Genomic DNA, 19,104 nt, shown 5'->3' on the forward strand with positions numbered 1-19,104 from the left:
GTGGATGAAAATTTGTTCTTGCGGACTCAGAAGAACCGGTTAGGTTCCGAAACCCCCACAATTGTGATCAAGGATCGTTCGGTGACCAAATTGAACCCTACAATCTGCCAGATATCATGATTATGCTCAGCTGAAAAGCGTCAAATATCTCATGTCTATACCAGGATGTGAAAGTCAATTATAGATTTGCTATCCGAAAAAGCAGGTATGGACGACCTATCTCGTGGCGTTAAAGAGCAAATCGATAGCAGCTGAGACACACGTCGTCGTCAGGCGCCGTAATCCTACATCGGATCTAGTCGGACACGATCGGATCTATCCAAATCCCTCCTCACCGCATGTAGCATGTATTTTTGGAAGACATCGAAACTCAATCTAGATCTCAATTCATAAATTCATATCATATATTCAAATCAGATTCCGGACACGTTAACTCGTGTATGTGATCCCACCCAATGTGGGCGGACATGCACAGAGAAGTGCCACTACCTCGGCCTTGTGTTGTGCAAGTGGATACCATATCCGAAGAGTTTTTCAATGTAACTACATCCTTTTTGTGAAGTATTGCATATTCCAAATTGATATTTATCTTTTTCATCTATTTTGGCTATCTTAACTGCCCATGGATACAATGATACGATATCGTATTGTTTCCACGGAGCAGTCTCGGAGTTTCGGTCTTTCCTTTGTGTGTGGAAATCGAATGATCAATGTTTCGTTCTCTCTCAATGTGTACCTTGATTCATCAGTCAGTTCTATACTTGCTTTGTTACGATATCACATCTGGACATACCGCGATGAGTTCCATTTCCTTGCCAGTAAGGCATCGGCTTTGACTTCAACTCTTCCTCTACCAAAGCAGAAATCTCTAGCAATTGAAAGGCAATGCTAAAGCTTGCATTTAGCTTTGAGAGACAGCAATCTTTAATCATGATCTACAAAATTCTATGGGAGACGTTTACTTATTTATATCTGCAGGCCGTTAAAACCGATACCAACGATGTAACATCCAAGAAGTCTTAGCACTCCTACTAGCTCATCGGGTTGAGATTTGGTGCTTACATCAAATCATATCGTTAGATTTGGATACGACACCATCACGGACAGGAACCAATTCCACTCCGCAGCTAGTGTGCTAACCGTTGTGGCATCAGACGACACGGCATAACCATTGCACTGGGAAAAGATCGAGATAATAAGCAGGGGAATTTTGATGGTGCTACTATGGCAGTCTAGCAGGATGGGGAGGAGCGGCTCGTACCGACTATGCTTGAAAGATGAAAATGCGGCAGAGAAGCTGTTAATACTCTAGCTCCATAGCCGTAATTAGTTGGGGTTGTCGTGTTTTGCTACTATCAATTTTGAAGATAAAATACACACCAATTGTACAAACCTCATGATTTGTTTGGCTCAAGTTATTGAACAGTCTGCAACTTCCCGTATTAGCTAAATTTACACTAAATAGAAACTTACCAAAGTTAGCCACCTGAATGGGTAGCCATTCTATCTCAATTGAAAGAAATAATAATTCCCCGGCATCGAATAGCACTCAGGCTCTCATGAAAATGCAGTGAATTGACTGTGCCATCAAGCAGGAACTTCACAAATTCAGTAACTGTAATAACTTGATAAGTACAATAGGAATGTGAGCTACATATATTCTTTGGTCGTTTTTAACCTCTTTGCATTGTTCTTTTGTGGATTGTTGTGTTTAGATAATTATTCAGAGTTCGTGAGTGTCGTAAACTTGATTGCTGGCACATATTCCCGAAGGACTGAGGGCTATTTGTTGGCACAAAGTGTTTGGATTGATTAAAGATTCTCACATGCGATAGACACAAATGAATAGTGTTTACATTGGAGGATCCGAGGAAGTGATCTCAATCTATGAAATCTAGACTCATATACGGCTTGGTTATGTCATCACATGAAGTTCTATGATAATTCGAGAAAAATACCCAGTTTGTATTGATGCAGAACTAACTAGGTGTATAAAATACGAAATAAAAAAAGCAATTTTATTGTGCCGAATGTCTGTACTGTACTTTACAAGAATACAAAATTAATAACGATACATTTAGAAGTTGAGAACTAAACATTAAAACTAAACATTGAAACTAAATATTGAGAATCAAACATTAAACTTTACGAATTACAAATTAATAAAAACAGATGTATCAACACAAGACATCGCGAGGCCACCAGAATGTAACATAAGAAACATGCAAAAGAAAAATACAAAATGCTAAATTGGCTACAACATTAACAACATAGTACAGTACAGACAATTCGCTACGCCAAGCAGTCTCTTGAACTCCCCTCATCTCCTTCACATACCGATATAGCACGATATTAACCGTAGCCCGGGCTAGAGACTCAGAGAGACAAGACAACCGTTTAACGAGTGAAAAAATCTTCATCAAATTTAGCAAACAAGGCATCCATTTCATCCGCTGTCATTAATTGACCAAAACTAGAATTTGCAGTCGGGACGAGAATCGGAGTAGGATCGGAAATAAGGGTCGAGGTCAGGAGGGTAGAAGAAATGGTAACGTAAGGAGCATCATAAGATTGACCGCCAAAGAGTTCCCATTTCTCGCCATTGATAGCCGTTCCACCGGCATCAGGATTAGAGGGACCAGAAGCGGGGAGATCCGACGAAGGGCTGGCCAACTGACCGCTTGGAAGGCCGACGGAACATAGCCTAATCTCTCTCTTAAGAGAGGGAATAGAAGAGGCTCGGCGTCTTTTGGCGGCTGGCCCTTCTACAGCATCTCCTTCGACTGGCAGCTCCCTCTTTCTCCTCGTTCTTCCCCCGCAAGAGCTACAGCAGCTAAGTATCATGTTCCCAATGATCTTCTTGGGGAGATACTTTTTTGAGCCTACGCTTACAAAAAATTTGTCCCTGCCAAAGTGGCCAGGCAAATGATTCTCTGCGAAGAGAGCCCAAAACTTCTCGCCCAGTACTACTTGCTTCCATTCCTCCTTGTTTTTACCCTCCCCTCTGGGCATGTACTTCTCCATGAGTACGCCATCATTAAGGTCGTGGTCGTACTTCAAGGAGTTCTTATACGATGCCGGAGTTCCCTTGTAGCCCTCTGGTACGTCCAAAATGACGTCGGGATCAGCGGCGATCGCTTTCTTGTCCCGGATCATCCTTTCCAGTCGCGACCGCGATGGCAGGAGCGAATTGGGATCCTTCGTCTTCTTATCATTGACGAAAGATTCGATCAATTCATTCCTCCATGCTGGGAAGGACAATTTACCGAGGTCTAACGAGGCGTTGGGGGCGACAAAATCTATAGCGTCAATGTGCCTAGTAAAAATGTCCCTTCGCTCTTCTAGGGAAAGATTTGAAGTCATCTATTTGATGTTAGCCATAATCCCAATCAATATAATACATTTAAATCACTCGGATGCTTGAATAATTGGATCGAACTCAGACAATGAAAGCTTTCAATCATCGGCGTGCATTCCGGACATTTGAAAGCTTCTAATGTTGACGACAACAAAACAATCAAAACAAGTTCATTGATTCAAGTTATCCCATTAGTTTAAAAAGGTTCAGAGAATGAGAGCTTCAAATTGTCGGGTTACAATCCGAACAATCGGAAGCCCTGAAGGTTTGACAACAATACAATATTCGAATACGGTTCGTTACTTCAAACTATTTCAATCATCTAATTCAACTTGGAGAATGAAAGCTCTAACCATACACCAAGTAATGAAATTGATGAGACTTCAAGTTAGCAAGCCAACCTATACACAATTGCGCTCCTCGCCAGGAGCTCTCGCGTAATGTATCAAGCCTGAACCATCAGGCGTGAAAGCCAGAGGTCCAACTCGCGTAATGTACACCCATCCCCTGATGTACACGACGAAGTATGTTCTTGATGGGAATACATTATACAAGACAACACAACAATTGATAAACTATACGAAGAGCAAGAGTATACCAACAATGATCAAGCTATCTTAGCTTCTCAAGTTCAGCTTCCACCAAAGAACTAGACTAGGAGACTAGCGCGATCTGTTTGATCACGTGTTTGAACGAATTCCCACCAACAACTTCCAAAAAGATTCAATAAGATCAAGATAAGCTTGAAGGCTACTCAGCCTGATTTGGAAGGCCGAGTATACCAGTAGATGTACTGAGAACCTCCAAAAAGCCAACAATCGTGGAATAGTTACAAGTAAGCTGTGTACTGCTGAGCAACTCAAACTGACTTAAATGTATCTAAATGATCCAAAACGTTGCATGTTCTGTCCAAAAATTCAATTGCGAAGACAAAAATGCATCAGAGAGCCAGACTTTAATGCTATTGTTCCGAAGAAGTACGCAATAAAAGTAAAAGTGCATCAAATTGAAAGGAGTAAAGTGAAAAATGAGGCTTACTTTTTCTGACGTTATCCACCAGCTATATTACACTCTTAATCGATTCGAGGATTTGGCGACGGAAGGGCGAATTCGATATTGGGGGTAACCTGAAGAGAATCATAAGCGATTGCCTCGAAAATGAGTGGAATTGACAAGGAAGGAGCGATGTGGTTATTATTGGACGGGAAAGAGTTCTTACCTTGGGCAGCTGCGCAAGTAGCTGTTATGGTAATAATCGGTAGGATATTGCCTAAAGTGGGCAGTGTGTGTGTTGTACTTGAGATCTTAAAGTGAATGTGAATATTGTTCTGGTAATTGAAGAATATTCGAGCTTGATTTCTGTAGATGTTGGGTATGATATTAGAAAGAGAAAGAGAATCAGAAACAGGGGGGGTGAATTTATTTTTAAAGTGAATTGAGTACTGTGCAGGAGTACTATATTAGTCTGGAAGCTTATATTTTAATTTTTCAACTGGAATGTACATACTATTTTTCTGGCAGTTGTCGATCATCGAGCTTGAGGAATAATCCAGTCTAATATGACAGGAACGGCATAGTACACGTCTATTGTACCATCCAATGGCAGCTTCCCAGCAATGCTGCAATAGCCTTAGGTAGGCCAGCGAACATGTACGGGCCTACATGCGAAGAAGGTACATGCTGGTTTACGAGGAGGAGGGTAATGGCAGAATAGGTAAACGGGGTATGTAGTGCTCATTACAAGCGTTCATCTTCTTTGAGGATTTTCAGAACTGATATTAGATTATCATTTGATAGATAATTCCCAAGAGCTCTCCGTACAGAGTATCGAAAGTTCTACCTACGATGCCTTCGATCACCCACACATCCTCCATACGTACGATGCCTATGAACCAGGAAGATAGATGGAAGAGATATACAACACAACTTATTGCAACGTATAGCTAGACAGCTACGCTTGAGGAAAGTATCTGAATCCATTAACTGTCTTTATATAGTGAGATAATACATACGCGGCACACTACGACGGTTCAAATCCACAATGGTGACGCTCAGTGCCTACCTGCGGACCACAGCTACAACTGAAGGATATACAGTACACAACATCTTGTAACGGTTGAAAAACTCATCTCAGGATATATCTGCGAACGATCAGCACACACATCTGGATTGCTGAAAAAGGATTAAAACATGTGATCATGGCTAACTGAATAACAACGCTCAGGACCTACTCCCAGAACTCGATCACAGCGATAGCAAAGACACATTAGACAAAAAATCGAAACGACTAGTCGCTCGATTAGCTACAAGATATCTACGAACTACAATTGCACAAGATAACAATGGAACACAACATTACAATGGTTAGTCAAACAGCGAGACTTGAAGGGCACCCTCGAAGCACAATCGCACAGACAGGAAACTGAATAGACGAATGATCGCGACGATTAGACGAGAGACTTGAAACAGCTTCATCAATGCACAATGGTTCATACAGAATCGTATATAACAGAACGTGTCGCCTATATGCCTGTGTCTCAGGGGCTTTCCGTGCTGGTGATACCCATCCACAAACGCTTCTTTTTTTCTGCAGACCGAAAATGCAACAGTTTTAGTCAAAAACAATCTCATAGTCGTAGAACTCACTAGACGGCAACATATACCACCTTTAAATGTGCAAGTTTCGCAGAATTGGAATATTTCATGGGACTAATAATCTCATGACTAGGTAGGTACAGTGAATAGGTATTTATTCGCAGACCATCTAGCATGAACGCGTATTGGGAGAGAAATCAGATGCTTCAGCCGCCACACACAAAGTCTTGAAGATACTGATGATCAATGAAAATTATCTAATCCTACATGCTAATTCTGGAATTTTCTCTTCTCATAGCCATATAAATATATCATACATTTGAACTCAACTATGTGAAATACAACCATCCCCTGTATGAACATCTCCAGGCTTCCTACACTGTTAGGCTTTCACCTTTAGGCTTCTTCATCTCTACAGGCACTGACTGCACCTTCTCAGAAGCCCACAAGCCTATAAACCACTAAAGACCCCCTGAAGCCCATCATACACACACTCATCTGCCTCTGCACTCCCCGGCTAAGAAACTCTTCCGAGATCCGAATCGCTTATTCTTGAAACAGTCTAAATTACTAGTGTCGCTAGTACATCAACTTGGTCTTCGACTACTGAGAAAAATTTGATGAAGATCATGTAATCTGTTAATATCGAGGCGTCATGATGCGTGCAGATGGAAAAAGTTAATCTTTTACTTGTACTAGATCATTCCAAGACTTGAGCCATGAGATGCAGGAAGATGATTCTCCGGTGTCGCGGTAGAAGGGCGGAGAATGTCGGAGAGCGGAAGCGAGTAGAGGAAGATATTCGAGGTGGAGAGTAGATGCGGAGAGTAGAGAGCAGACAGTAGAGGATAGCAGGCAGATAGTAGAGGCAAAGAGTAGATTTCTAATAATAAGTAGAAACATAATAGGTAACACACCGATTACAAATATGAACACAGAGCCAAATCGACGATACACACATCATCAAATTCATCAACAACGCAGACTCAGTTGACCGATTTGAAAGAATTTGCTTTTGATATTCAATTTGATACAACTTCTCACCCGTATACTAACAGTAATCATCCTCTACAAGCAATAACCGTAACCATATACTTCAGGGCTCGAGTCTGTCTGCTAAAATTCAAATCCCAGGGGGTGGGGGTGGCACACATGACTTGTTCTTATTCCCGACAAGGGGGCATGGATTTTTTCCCGACTTTTACTAAACTTGGTGTGTACACACATATACAACTGCGAGAAAAAAATTCTGCAATCTATCTGCAAAAGGAACATATTCAAAACATGTAGAATATCAAAGTTAAACGAAAGGATGACATTCAATCAAGCGACAATTCTATTTGAGCGAAAATGAGCAATGGTTCAAAAGCTGGTTGTTTGTAATTTTCTACCTAAAACTGCCATTATTCTATCAAACTATTTACGAAATTACAGCCTGGAGCACCGTTTTGTTCTGCCTTTTCGAACATGGAAACTGATCAAAAGTCGCGGATTTTGCGGTCGATTGTTCTCGCTTATAACACTTGGCAACACTGCAGTGTCCGATTTCATGATTGACGAGCTTGATTGTATTTATTCGCTATCCGAATCCAACTGCATTGTGAGATGCACACTGCCATCTGAATCAGAATCCGACTCTTCAGCATCATCGTAGCCCATAGCAGTATCCGTATTCATTGTACGCTGATCTAAAGGTTGAGGGTTGGTAAATCTAGCGCCTGGAATTTCTGAAGACATGGCAGATTGTTCAAATCCGGATTGACTTGGCAGATCTTCTCGGACACCGGCATTCAATCCAGCACCGAAGTTTTCTCTCAGCGGGGTCGGAAATTCGTTATCTGAAGTCGACTGAAGATTTTGTGCATCAATATTTTTTGGGCTGACAACGACATCATCAGTGCTATCCATAATATCATCTTCGGCATCGAAACCCTCTGGAAGATCATCGAGTACTGCGGCGGTATGTCCAGCAGGTATGATCGGCATGCGGGGGCGTAGAAGAATTTCCACACAATCATCATCTGGAAATTCCCTCGTAATATGTGGAAGTATACTCGACAATGCTTTTCCGTTCTTTCCGACAAATGGGTTGAGTATGCTTGCTAACATTGCTTCCTTATTTCGTCCGAGGATAGCGGTTCGCTCGAGTTGAGAACGCATCGATATATCAAGATATGCCTGGGGAAGGCTGGATAGTAATACAGGCAAAAGAGAACTGGCCGCCGCGACAACTTCTGGGTCAACAACAACCGTTGTCGATATGGAGCCGCGAAGTAAAGTATCTGCATTCTGACTTGACGAACCTTTAGGTTGAGACTTACTGGCTTCAGGGTTGCTGATGCCCGAATAACTTGTCTCCAGATCTTTACAGCATGCTCGCATTATTGGTACAAGTTTTGAGACACGTGGTTTATCTAAGCTTTGACTGAGCAACGGCAGAATATTACAGGCTAAAGAATATGCCGATGCACGAAAGTCTTGATGGTTCTTTCCAGACGAAAAGGACCACATCAGCAAGTCGAGACTTCCCTGGGCCAGAGAGACGAAACTTTGTCCTATCGTGGCCGACATAGTGCTGATAAGATGCAATACGGAAACAAAAACATTTGGTAAGCCAGCCCATAATCCATCTTTTTCATCACGGTCAATGGCAGGGTGCAACCTCACACTTCCGGAATTCGAGTCCGTAGGCGATGGCAAAGAAATCGACAAAATCCTGGTGATTAAATCGAAAATGGGTCCAACCGGGATTGTGACAGCCGAAGGAGTGGCTTCTCTGAGGTATTCATCCAGAAATTCCAGTAAACCTACTAACCTCTCAATGCCGGCATCAATACCAGTCCAGCGGGGTAAATCCTCAGGAGTTCGCGCGCCACCAGAGAGCTCTTCATTAACATTTACAGGTTCAGCAGTATATCCAGCAGTTGATTCCCAGTCTTCCACGACAGCTCGGAAAACCTGGTCGGCAGTCATGTGAATATTTTGCACAAGATCCCGAACTGCTTTTCCCCATTCTTCTCCCCCACCATTCTTCGCGACTGTCTGGTGCAGAACGACTGTTAGTTTACGAGCACTCTCCTTTACTGATAACGGAACGTAACTCCGATCACAAAGGGTGCATGCTAAATATGGTCTGGTGGCAGCACGTATTTGGGATGCGAAAGGGCGGAAAATGGTAGTGTGACGAGGCAGTAACATAGCAAATGAGCAGAAAACTGTCTCTACTGATGATGGAGTTACATCCAAGGTGTTCATCGATGGCTTCGATGAGATTAAATTCAAGCAAGACGTTACAAAGGTGGGTAATGTCGGCGTAGTGATTTCTCTGACCAGGGTTTGGTATTGATGGGTCAAGGAGTAAATCTTGGCAAGGGCTACAATACTCAGCTCTTTGGCAGCACTTGAGTCTGGTTTCTAATATAATAATTAGTATTTACATATAATATGGCACCCATAAATGGTAGGAATAGTTTTCACACATACACCAAGGATTGAGAGTAATCCTCGCACCCAAGATCCCGCGTCGCGCAAAATTTCCCAACCTCCAACTTCGACCACGACCTTGATCAAGGCGATAGCAGCGAATCTTCCGGAGGCGCTCTTGCCATTCAATAACGTTGTCAATTGGGTCTTTAATTTGTGGACCAGAACTGCCGACTGCGATGCATCCGCCTTTCCAGAATTTACACTGGGGGCTGAAAGAGGAATTTGGCATTGAAGAACATATTGAACCAGAGAAGGTACGAGACTTGGAAGGTCATTTGGAGGAGTGGACGTCAGACGCAAGCAAAGAATGCGAAGCTCAGATGGGACAGACATCTTATGAACTTTTGGATCCCAATTTTCCCTGTTTGGATGTTGTGAAAACCCTGAGAAAAGAATTTTATATTTCACCAGAGACCCTTAGTCTTGATTGGAATAATTGAAGATCTCTTCAGGGTAAGTGAATGGTTGCGAGGGGTAGAGAATACGAAATTTAAAAGAAACTCAATTCAATGTAATATATCACGGTTGAGACTGGAAAAAACTGTTTCATATGAAAATGTCCAGTCCAAAAGAAAATGCGGGAGAACTCCACTCTGGTTGGCCGGCGAAGGTGGAGCTAGACTCGCACTTGAGCCATAGTGAAGCCACAGTAGAGCCACAGATGGCTGGTGACCAGTGTGCTCAGCCTTGTCTGATGCTGTCAGCCACTCATCACGTGATACGGCACATTGCTGTCGACCATTGGAAGATACCTAGTACTTTAGTGCGGGTATGTGCCAACACGCAGCCTCGCGCCCGGATTTATATTATTCCGCTACTGGACGCCAAGAAATGTGAGAACTGGATTTCTGGAAAACCCCCTTGAGATCAAGACGGGGAGTGAAGACCAAAGCTTAGAAAATGGTTCGTATCCATGGATTGATTCAAGACCCAAATACTCCGTACGCAGTAAATTGAAGACCCAATCTATTGTCTATTGGTAATTAAGCTGACGAAGTATTGAACCATTCAATCGGTTTACCATTCTCCTAGATCACTTAATTTCACCATAAATTCTAATTTCTTCCAATTCCACAATTCCATTTGTGCTTGGCTGCTCTTCTTGTGACCTCCTTGAGCATGCTGTCATTCGGTTCAACGTGTTAACCATCTCCCTTCCTTTTTACATATACATATACCTACTGCATACCCAGTAACCAATATTACATGCGACCATGAGTGTAAGTCGAGATTTGTTGATAGGATACAGCACTTGATACATTTGCTTACATACTTTAGCGTGAACAAACCAAAGCGGCCCATTATATTCAGCTCCTGGACACGGCTCGTTGCGAAGGTAATTGGGATGCTGTGCCAGAACTTGTTAGGAAGGTTAGGAAACATGCGCCTTCGCGGATATGTATGTTTACATGCTACTACTAGAATAGATGTTCTATTCTAAGACTTCTTGCACTGATCTTCGACATTAACCGGTTTCAATAGGCCTCACGTTGACCGCAGAGACTGAACATGCAGTTACACAACATTGTCTTAAAACATTGACCTCTGCCACGCGGCCATCGACAGCTGGTTCTACCTCCTCAGATCTGTCCAGATATATACCGCCACTCTTAGAAGCTATATCAAACGAACGACAACATGTTGAAGATGAATTCCAGGCGCAAGTTTGTGTTGGCTGGATACATTGGCATATTGGGGAACATGCCCTGGCAGCTTCGAGTTTACCTGACAGTATAGAAGCGGAATTTTCTCAACTTGATGGGACGAACAAAGAATCGAACGAATGGACGAAAGTGTGTGCACTCAAGGCGTCGTTTATCAAAGGGGATTCGCAACGGAGGACTGGACATTTGGCAGAAGCATTGGAAACCTTTGATTCCGCTCTGCCAATATTGGCGAGCGTATCATCTTCACCGCCATCGGCCGGCCGAAAGGAATTGAACACTTGGATTGAAGAATTATTGGCAGGATCTTGCATGCTCTCAAGTCATGCTATCAAAACAAAAATTTCCCCAACACTCGAGACCGAAACATTATCAGCATTTCGTGCATGGGCAAGATTTTGGGAATGGGCTCCAACGAAGCCACTAGGTCGCGCACTGCATGCTGAAACCTCAAGGCGACAGGTATGGAAAGAATACTACATCACATTATCGGACATACTCCAGCAACACCTGCCATTTCCCACAACAGATCTTACTACCGCATATCCCGAGTCGTCATCGAAACCACAGCAACGAGCGGAATTGAAACAAGTGGAAGCTCGCTACGAGGAATTGCTTCTGAGTGAAGTACAGTTTCCGAAGGCGGAAGAACCGAGTGAGGAAGTCGAAGCATTTGTTGAACTAGTGATGCAAAACTGGAGAGTTTTATGCGGGAATACATGGCAAGAACATGAACTCGGCGAAGGAGGGGCGGAGGCAATTAGTAGAAGTGTTTTGAACATTCTGTACAACGCCGCAACTAAAACGTTCCATTCAACGCCAATTTTGCGACATTTATTCACCGTTCATGTAGCGGTCGCGGAGTTTGATTTAGCGTTTAAAGCATTCGATACTTATTTGGAGATTGTGAAAAGAGGAAAAGCTCGAGTGGAGAAAACTGGGGAGTTGGAACACGGTCTAGATGACGACGAAACAGTTTTGAAAACGGCTGCCGAGTGCATCAGAGCTTTATGTCGATATGGCTCAAGACAAGGCGCAGAGAAGGCTAAAGACCTTGGCCAATTTTTCGAGGAGTGGCTAACTAAACACTATCCTGTCGAACAGCCACATGAAACCGAGAAACTGCTTGATAATGGCACCTCGCCTGTTTCAAGCACTCCTATATCACCAAATACATTTGCCGTTGCTTGGCGGTCAATCGGAATCGGCTATGCACAATGGGCACGCTTAACTTTCGATTCGTCTTCGAGAGGGGCCATTCAAGTGAAGGCTATAAAATGCTTCCGCCGGGCTCTCCTCCCCGAGTATAAGAGTACCGCAGATGTAGAAACCCTTTTTGCATTGGGCACAATCCTTGCAGAACGCAGAGAGCTATCGACAGCGATCGAGGTTGTGAAAATTGGGCTTGCTCCTCTGCGCTCCAATTTGCAAAATGGACATGGCTCTTCCGTTGCAGCCAGATTCTCAAGAGAAAGATCTCTGATACCGTTATGGCATCTTATGGCTTTACTGCTGAGCGCAAGACAAGATTTTATGACAGCAGCAAGATCTTGTGAAGGCGTCTTTGACCAATTCGGGGATTCAAAAAATTTATATGGAGCATCTGACCTTGACGGTTCATTCAGAAGCGAGCACCTGAATTCCAACGAAAACCTTACGCAGCAGAATCGAGGCTTAGTAGATGAAATGGATGATTTTGAAAAAGCAAATCTTTTGGAGGTAAAGATGACTCAATTGTCTCTTATAGAAGTCCTTGAGGGCTCCGAGGTTGCAGTTAACTGTAGTGATGAGCTTTTGACTCTATATACAAGACTGTTCGGTGATCCTTCTAAAGAAACTGCCACTGCAGTAGTTCAAAGTGCTACGCTGGTGCCCCCCAAAAGTTCCGCAGGAACCCTTAGAAGCATGAAAGGAAGTATATTTGGACGAACTCTGAATAGGTCAATGCGAAAGGATATGGTAGCTTCGATGGAACAGAGCACAATCTCTCAACGACCAGACAACACACATGCCACGATCAATAGAGCACCAACTATTCAAGTCACGCATGAAAACGGTACAGCTGGAAGACATCACCGCAGACGCTCTGGAGATCATCATGAAAAGCTGCACAAAAAATCAAGTGTCAGAAATCCTTCTCAAGAGCCGAACAGAAGTGTGAGCGTAGGAATGACCGACGGCACTGCGAGGGAGATGGATCTACAGAATCGAGAGGATCATTCGGAACAAGGCTCAAAACCACTACCACCAACCTCACAGCAGATGGAACACAAGGAGCCGGTTCTTAAACCAGTGGGCTCCAATCACATTGTTCAAGACAGTCGCCTTCCAATTACACATTTATCATCACTCAGCCCCACAACACGATTCTCGAAAGATTCCGAGAGGCGGCGGAGAATATCAACATTAGTCAAAGTATGGTTATTGATTGCCGGATTTTATCGGCGAGCAACCATGTATGAAGACGCTAAAGGTGCAATCGAAGAGGCCCATAAATTAGTGCACGGCTTAGAAATAGATATCATCAATGACCCAACAGGCCTCGCGTCATTCGATCATTCTGGTTGGGGAGGTGGAAAGAGTGTGGCTGAATTATGGGGCGACGTTTTCTCGGAGGTACGTATGCTCGAGGATTGCATAGAATCATGCTAACATTTTTTAAAGCGTGGCTATCTCTCTGTAGATCAATCTTCTCCATATACGGCACTTGAAAATTTCGAGACTGCTTTAACTCACTTTGCTGACCACCCTGGCGCAATCGTTGGGCTTTCCGATATCCTACTAGATATATACACAGAAGATCTTCTACCTCTTCCCACCATGCCAGCTTTAGTTCTTCCCACGTTATCTGCCAGTACTCCCTCGGCATCTACCCTCAATACCTTAGCGCAATCCCAACCACATCAGCCAACGCTTCCCTTTCCCACGAGCGGACCCCTTGGTCTTCCCCTTCCTACTCCTCCGAACCAAGACATGCTAGCTGCTTCGAAAACTAATCGAGCCGATAAACTCGATAGACTTGCAGCTCGGGATCGTGCATATGGACTTTTATCCGGTCTAACAAAATTAGGTTCAGGTTGGAACTATTCAGAAGCTTGGTATTCGTTAGCCAGAGCATATGAACTAGGAGGACAGAAGGATAAAGCGAGGGAGGTACTTTGGTGGTGTGTAGAGTTGGAGGAAGGTAGAGGATTGAGAAGCTGGGATGTGGTTAGCAGTGGTGGTTATATTCTTTAATTAATTATTAGATGGGTTGGAGATGCGAGTAGTGCGATTTTTAGACTTCGGACGATAGAGGGTTTGGTTATACATATCGGACAGAAGCCTTGGTGGGATATAAATAATGCAGACTTAAATTAACATTATTGAAATATTGGCCCGATATTTAATTGGATTTGCAATAAGTGTTGAATTGCATGGATAGGTATATCGATACTCTTGTCTACATAACCTATTCTATTTTAAGAGTAATCTAACAATTCGTCGTACTTTTCATTGTACCCTTCATTTATTTCAGATATAGCCGCTCGTCTCATCATTTTTATTGTGAAAAGCGGATAAATTTTGGGTAGCACTTTAAGGTTAGTGTTGGACGGACTTGAATCGGCAATTAGCCGCGCCCACTATTCCTCAATCACGTCGCGCAGACAAGTTAGGAACCGGCGCTTGCAATGTGGATATGTCGTGCCAGGTCCGGTGGGGATGATGGTTACAATTGTTGTCGGAAAAATTTAGTGGAAAGACGATTGTTGTTGATTGTTGGGGGATGGGAAGTGAATGTTGGAAGCTGGGTTTAGGATCTGATATGAGTGAAGCAAAATATTCAGCTTGGTTGGTACGACTAGGAGGCAGAGTAGAATTCAAGGAGAGCGATGTATTTGTGTGTGTGGAATCAATTGGATGTCTATAAGTATTCTATCTATCTTTGCCTTGAAACATGTTTGTTGGTATGTATCCGCTTGCTAACACATTTTCTAGTACTGTCTTTGAACCTCCAGGGTACAATCTAATTTCTAATTGCATGAAACGCCAAACACCCTCCATAAGCAACCTCGCTATAAAATTCAGGATCTCAAGATATTGAGCTGCGAACCAGATCACCGCCTGGGTGATGAGCAACTTTTGTAAACTTGATTTTTGACTCGTTCCTGGCTCGAACATTTCTTCTCGGTATCTGAATCTCGGGAATTCTCGCCGGAGCAGACTCAGTATGGCTTTGATGGGCCCTACTAACGTTTTCCGTCAGATCCATTTGGGAACTTCAAACGGCTGCGCTCGTCCACCTTAAGTAACCATTGATTGTCTGCTTTCTGTTTTGGTTCGCCGGCATTCTCGGTTTTGTGAAGTTTGATTTTGGGATTTTTCTCTAGTTTTTCACCAGCATTGGTGGATTTTGTAGATTTGGTTTTGGGGGTTTTCTCTTTGGGAGCGCTGCGAGTGCTGCTGTTGGTATTGTTTACGGGCATCGTTGCGGGTTGATTTGTGTGGGATTGAGATTGAATGCGCTGAGATGTGTTGAGATGAGATGGAGTGTATTGAACTCTGGTTATGATAGAGGTCGGTGTTGCTCTTGTTGTTGTTGTTGTTGTTGTTGTTGAGGGCGATGATGATGAGATATGCATTAAGACTCGAGAATCTGTACGTTATATACACTTCTTACATATGCCGACAAATCCACTTCACCAACAACAGCAACACTGATCTCCCCTCGATCGTGATCCACTCAATTCAAGGCCCCAAAAAAATGCAGTTATTTTTATCTAACTTTTATTGGATTCGGTGGATTTGGACTTTGCCATCGGTCGGACTACCGTTTACGAGGAGGACGAGGGAAGCCTCCCGGACTACAGAGACCTGATAATCGACCCGCAACCGGAAACATCGGTAGTAGAATGATTCATTACGTAGGTAGTTTAGGCAGTCGCTTTCTACTCTTCATGACAATCTCCACTTTTAGCTTACGATCAAGTGATTGTCGCCTGGATATGGATGGCGAACTTTGAAGACTGGTTTGCATTCAGTGTTTGCAATACTTTTGGTCTTTGGTGCAATTGGTCTTGTGCTTTCAGAGGGTTTAGGCTGCTTTTGCTACTTTATGTTCTATATGCATAGGAACATCCGATGGCTTGAAAAGTCATATACTATGAATTGCGATGAGAATAGGGTGGTAGTTTTTCTTTTCCGAGTCTATTAGCTATTTGGTATCCGAGTGAATCTCCTGATAGGTATCGCAGTGAGAGTGAGGATGTAGAGCGAATTCAAACACCAACCATGGACAAGAAAGATTATGGGTTCAGTATGCAGGATGATTTTAGAATCGAAACTTCTCGTCATTATCTTCCCTTATTCCTCCCCCCTTTCATCTTCCATTTCCAATCTTCTACCTATTTCCCAAGTCTTGATTCTCCTAATAAGAAATGATAGATGAAGCTGAAATAAAAAATGAAAAGTTCCCCCATCCACCTACATAACTCTGTATACTTCACCGTTCACAGCATAAAAATCCCCCTCCAATTCCATAAATCTCAAGTATTCCTCCAACCAATTCGACCCTTGAGTGAATAATGCCCGACCTGGCCGACTTTTCAAGAGGCCGACCGGCCAGCTAGGTTAGACGGGCCGAAGTCTAGACCGTGGCACAGTAAGTAGGGTCCTTGGTATAAATATAGAACCAAGCTTTCCAAGCGGATCGTGCGAGAAGGGCCAGAGGCCCAACCCTGTGACCCCATTGAAATCTATATATAGATGGTTGAAGAGGAGTTAGGTATATAAAGTATGTACTCGGCTACATTTGATGATTCTTAATTCACTATCTGATTCTTTTATTACCTTAATTTTTTGGTTCACTAATTTTTCCTATGTATTCTCCTTTGAGTTCACTTTCTGGTAAATATATACCCCTCTTTCTGTATTCACTAGTCTTGAATTTTTACCCCCCTTCTATATTCGCTATTTCATGCACATCCATATACTCTACTCCCTTCGTTGAATCTCGGTTATAGATATATCTATACCTACCTAGGTAGGTAACTCCGAATATCTCAATTTGACAGGATCACAATTAAAAACGAGTAACGAGATGATGTGAGCTTTCATGCGATTCAAGTACATCATTGTCCGCATAATTTCTATTCCCCTGTAAACTCTATAACCATGCGCTTCACCCCATAACAACCCCATCTACCTCACCATCGTCCATATTCGAACGCAAAGCAATCCGATCAAAACACACATCTTGGCTAAACACCTTGCTCTAAGCACTCATCGCTAAACATCTAGTTTCCTGAACCCAACACCCTCATATCTAACTAAACTTTCGTCTCCGTCTATGTCTCTGTCTATAAGAAGTTTGTTAACGCCTTGCAGGTAATGACTGGAGCAAGTACCTGGTCGCTTTCGAAAAGAATCATCATTCCCTCGATGCAATCTTTGAAAGCAGCCAGCAAAGCCAAAGCAGCCAATACCACAACCAATTCTAAGTTGTAAATTGCAGTTGATTTGTGCCGAATATATCTTCATTCGGATTCAGACACCAAATTCATGTCAATCTGAGTCGCTAGTAATAATCGCTTCTGAATGCTCGATACCGTGGAGACGAAATGGGTTCAAATTGAGCCGGTAGATTTGCTGACAAAGTTCATTTCCAAGTATAATGAAGGCGCCGAGGAATATGGTAGTGACTAGGTCGAGCATAGTAGGCTTTACGGCCTCGTTATTAGATGAGTTCCGTATCGATAGTTGCTTGAGATTGAAGCCAAGGACTCTAATATCTCTTCAACCTTATACCCGGAAGAAAAGACCCTTATTCGCTGGCACGGCTGAAATGGATGGTTCTTGATGCATCACACCCTTTCGGCTGTAACAGGGGTACGATTTCGTATACCTGCACTTGGATAACGAGTGCAAACTACATGGTGGTAGCACGAGTGGATGACGGTATCTGTGTATCATGACAGGTAATCTTCGTGCGAGGTTGAACAGAGTTTGTGCCGTTGATATCCACTTCAGCAACAAACATCAACACTAAGAGCACTAATCAAGAGAGAGACTCATAAGCACGCTGTGGTGCAAATATAGGATTCAAAATCTTTGTCATAGCTTCCGCGGTTGTGAACAAAACACCACCACTAAACACAGTCCGTGATAATCTCATGACTGTTCCTCTCCAAAAGGCTTTCACGCCACCATCTTTGATTATACCCATTACAGCTTGAGTGGTTGTAGTCACTTTCGAAGATTGACTCCTCGTTTTGACGGTATCAAAAGGTTGTGTTGCCAAAGTTGTGATTACGCCTGACGCTGCCCCATTCGCGAAGTTCACGACAGTATTCTGTGGAATATCTCGTACGACCTGAAAATCCTTGATAATGTTGTACGAACCCATCCTGAAAGAAGTTGCTGAAGCTTGTTTGAGAGTTGTACCAATGAAACCTCTATACAAACCTACGAATCCATCTTCTTTGAGAATGGTACGTATGCAATGCATTGTGGAATTATATTGCCTCGTGATCCTGGCATCATCGATCAGCGCCGTTTTGATCCGTTCAGTAGGTGTGACTGCAAAGATGCTGGCTGCAACTCCCGCTGCCATGCCCGCTAACATATTACGACCCGGAGATAGAACACCAGTCTCCGGATCTCGAAAAACGTTTTTGATGCTGTCATACGAAGTAAATCGTACGGCATCTTTTGCAATAGATCCAAACACTAATGCACCACATCCCTTATACAAAGCTCTGATACTTTCTTGTTTGTATACTTGTAGAACAATCTGAAATGGATTCCGTGGTAATTTATATGGGCCAGAATGCAGCTGTACTCTGGTTTTGGCAAATTCCAACGGGTATGTAAGAGCGCCTTCTACTCCTCCAGCAATTCCACCAGATAGCAAAGATACAATTGGTGGTGTCGATGCGTTTCCGTGGCCACTCATTGTAAAGGTATGTGATAATTACTGATATAGTGGGCAAAAGTTGAACGTGAAAGGGAGATCCCAAATGA

General features: G+C 43.1%; 5 protein-coding genes across 5 annotated transcripts; 1 reads left to right on the forward strand and 4 right to left on the reverse strand.

Moving 5' to 3' along the window:
- Positions 1-2,397: 2,397 nt before the first annotated feature.
- EAE98_009214 (uncharacterized protein) lies at positions 2,398-3,363 on the reverse strand (the record flags this gene model as incomplete). Its single annotated transcript, XM_038956835.1, has 1 exon — positions 2,398-3,363. One exon carries the CDS (start codon positions 3,361-3,363, stop codon positions 2,398-2,400), a length of 966 nt encoding a protein of 321 aa, XP_038806901.1.
- A 4,162-nt stretch (positions 3,364-7,525) lies between these two features.
- EAE98_009215 (uncharacterized protein) lies at positions 7,526-9,772 on the reverse strand (the record flags this gene model as incomplete). The annotated part of the gene is made up of 2 exons (XM_038956836.1): positions 7,526-9,367; positions 9,437-9,772. 2 exons carry the CDS (start codon positions 9,770-9,772, stop codon positions 7,526-7,528), a joined length of 2,178 nt encoding a protein of 725 aa, XP_038806902.1.
- Positions 9,773-10,653: 881 nt separating this feature from the next.
- Positions 10,654-14,340, forward strand: EAE98_009216 (uncharacterized protein; the record flags this gene model as incomplete). The annotated part of the gene is made up of 4 exons (XM_038956837.1): positions 10,654-10,659; positions 10,718-10,838; positions 10,922-13,719; positions 13,768-14,340. The coding sequence occupies 4 exons, from the start codon at positions 10,654-10,656 to the stop codon at positions 14,338-14,340; spliced, it is 3,498 nt and encodes a 1,165-aa protein (XP_038806903.1).
- A 992-nt stretch (positions 14,341-15,332) lies between these two features.
- Positions 15,333-15,569, reverse strand: EAE98_009217 (uncharacterized protein; the record flags this gene model as incomplete). Its single annotated transcript, XM_038956838.1, has 1 exon — positions 15,333-15,569. The coding sequence occupies one exon, from the start codon at positions 15,567-15,569 to the stop codon at positions 15,333-15,335; it is 237 nt and encodes a 78-aa protein (XP_038806904.1).
- Positions 15,570-18,139: 2,570 nt separating this feature from the next.
- EAE98_009218 (uncharacterized protein) lies at positions 18,140-19,036 on the reverse strand (the record flags this gene model as incomplete). The annotated part of the gene is made up of 1 exon (XM_038956839.1): positions 18,140-19,036. The coding sequence occupies one exon, from the start codon at positions 19,034-19,036 to the stop codon at positions 18,140-18,142; it is 897 nt and encodes a 298-aa protein (XP_038806905.1).
- Between the last annotated feature and the right edge of the window lie 68 nt (positions 19,037-19,104).

Source organism: Botrytis deweyae (genome assembly GCF_014898535.1).
Source record: "Botrytis deweyae strain B1 chromosome Unknown BDEW_026, whole genome shotgun sequence".
Classification (NCBI taxonomy): domain Eukaryota; kingdom Fungi; phylum Ascomycota; class Leotiomycetes; order Helotiales; family Sclerotiniaceae; genus Botrytis; species Botrytis deweyae.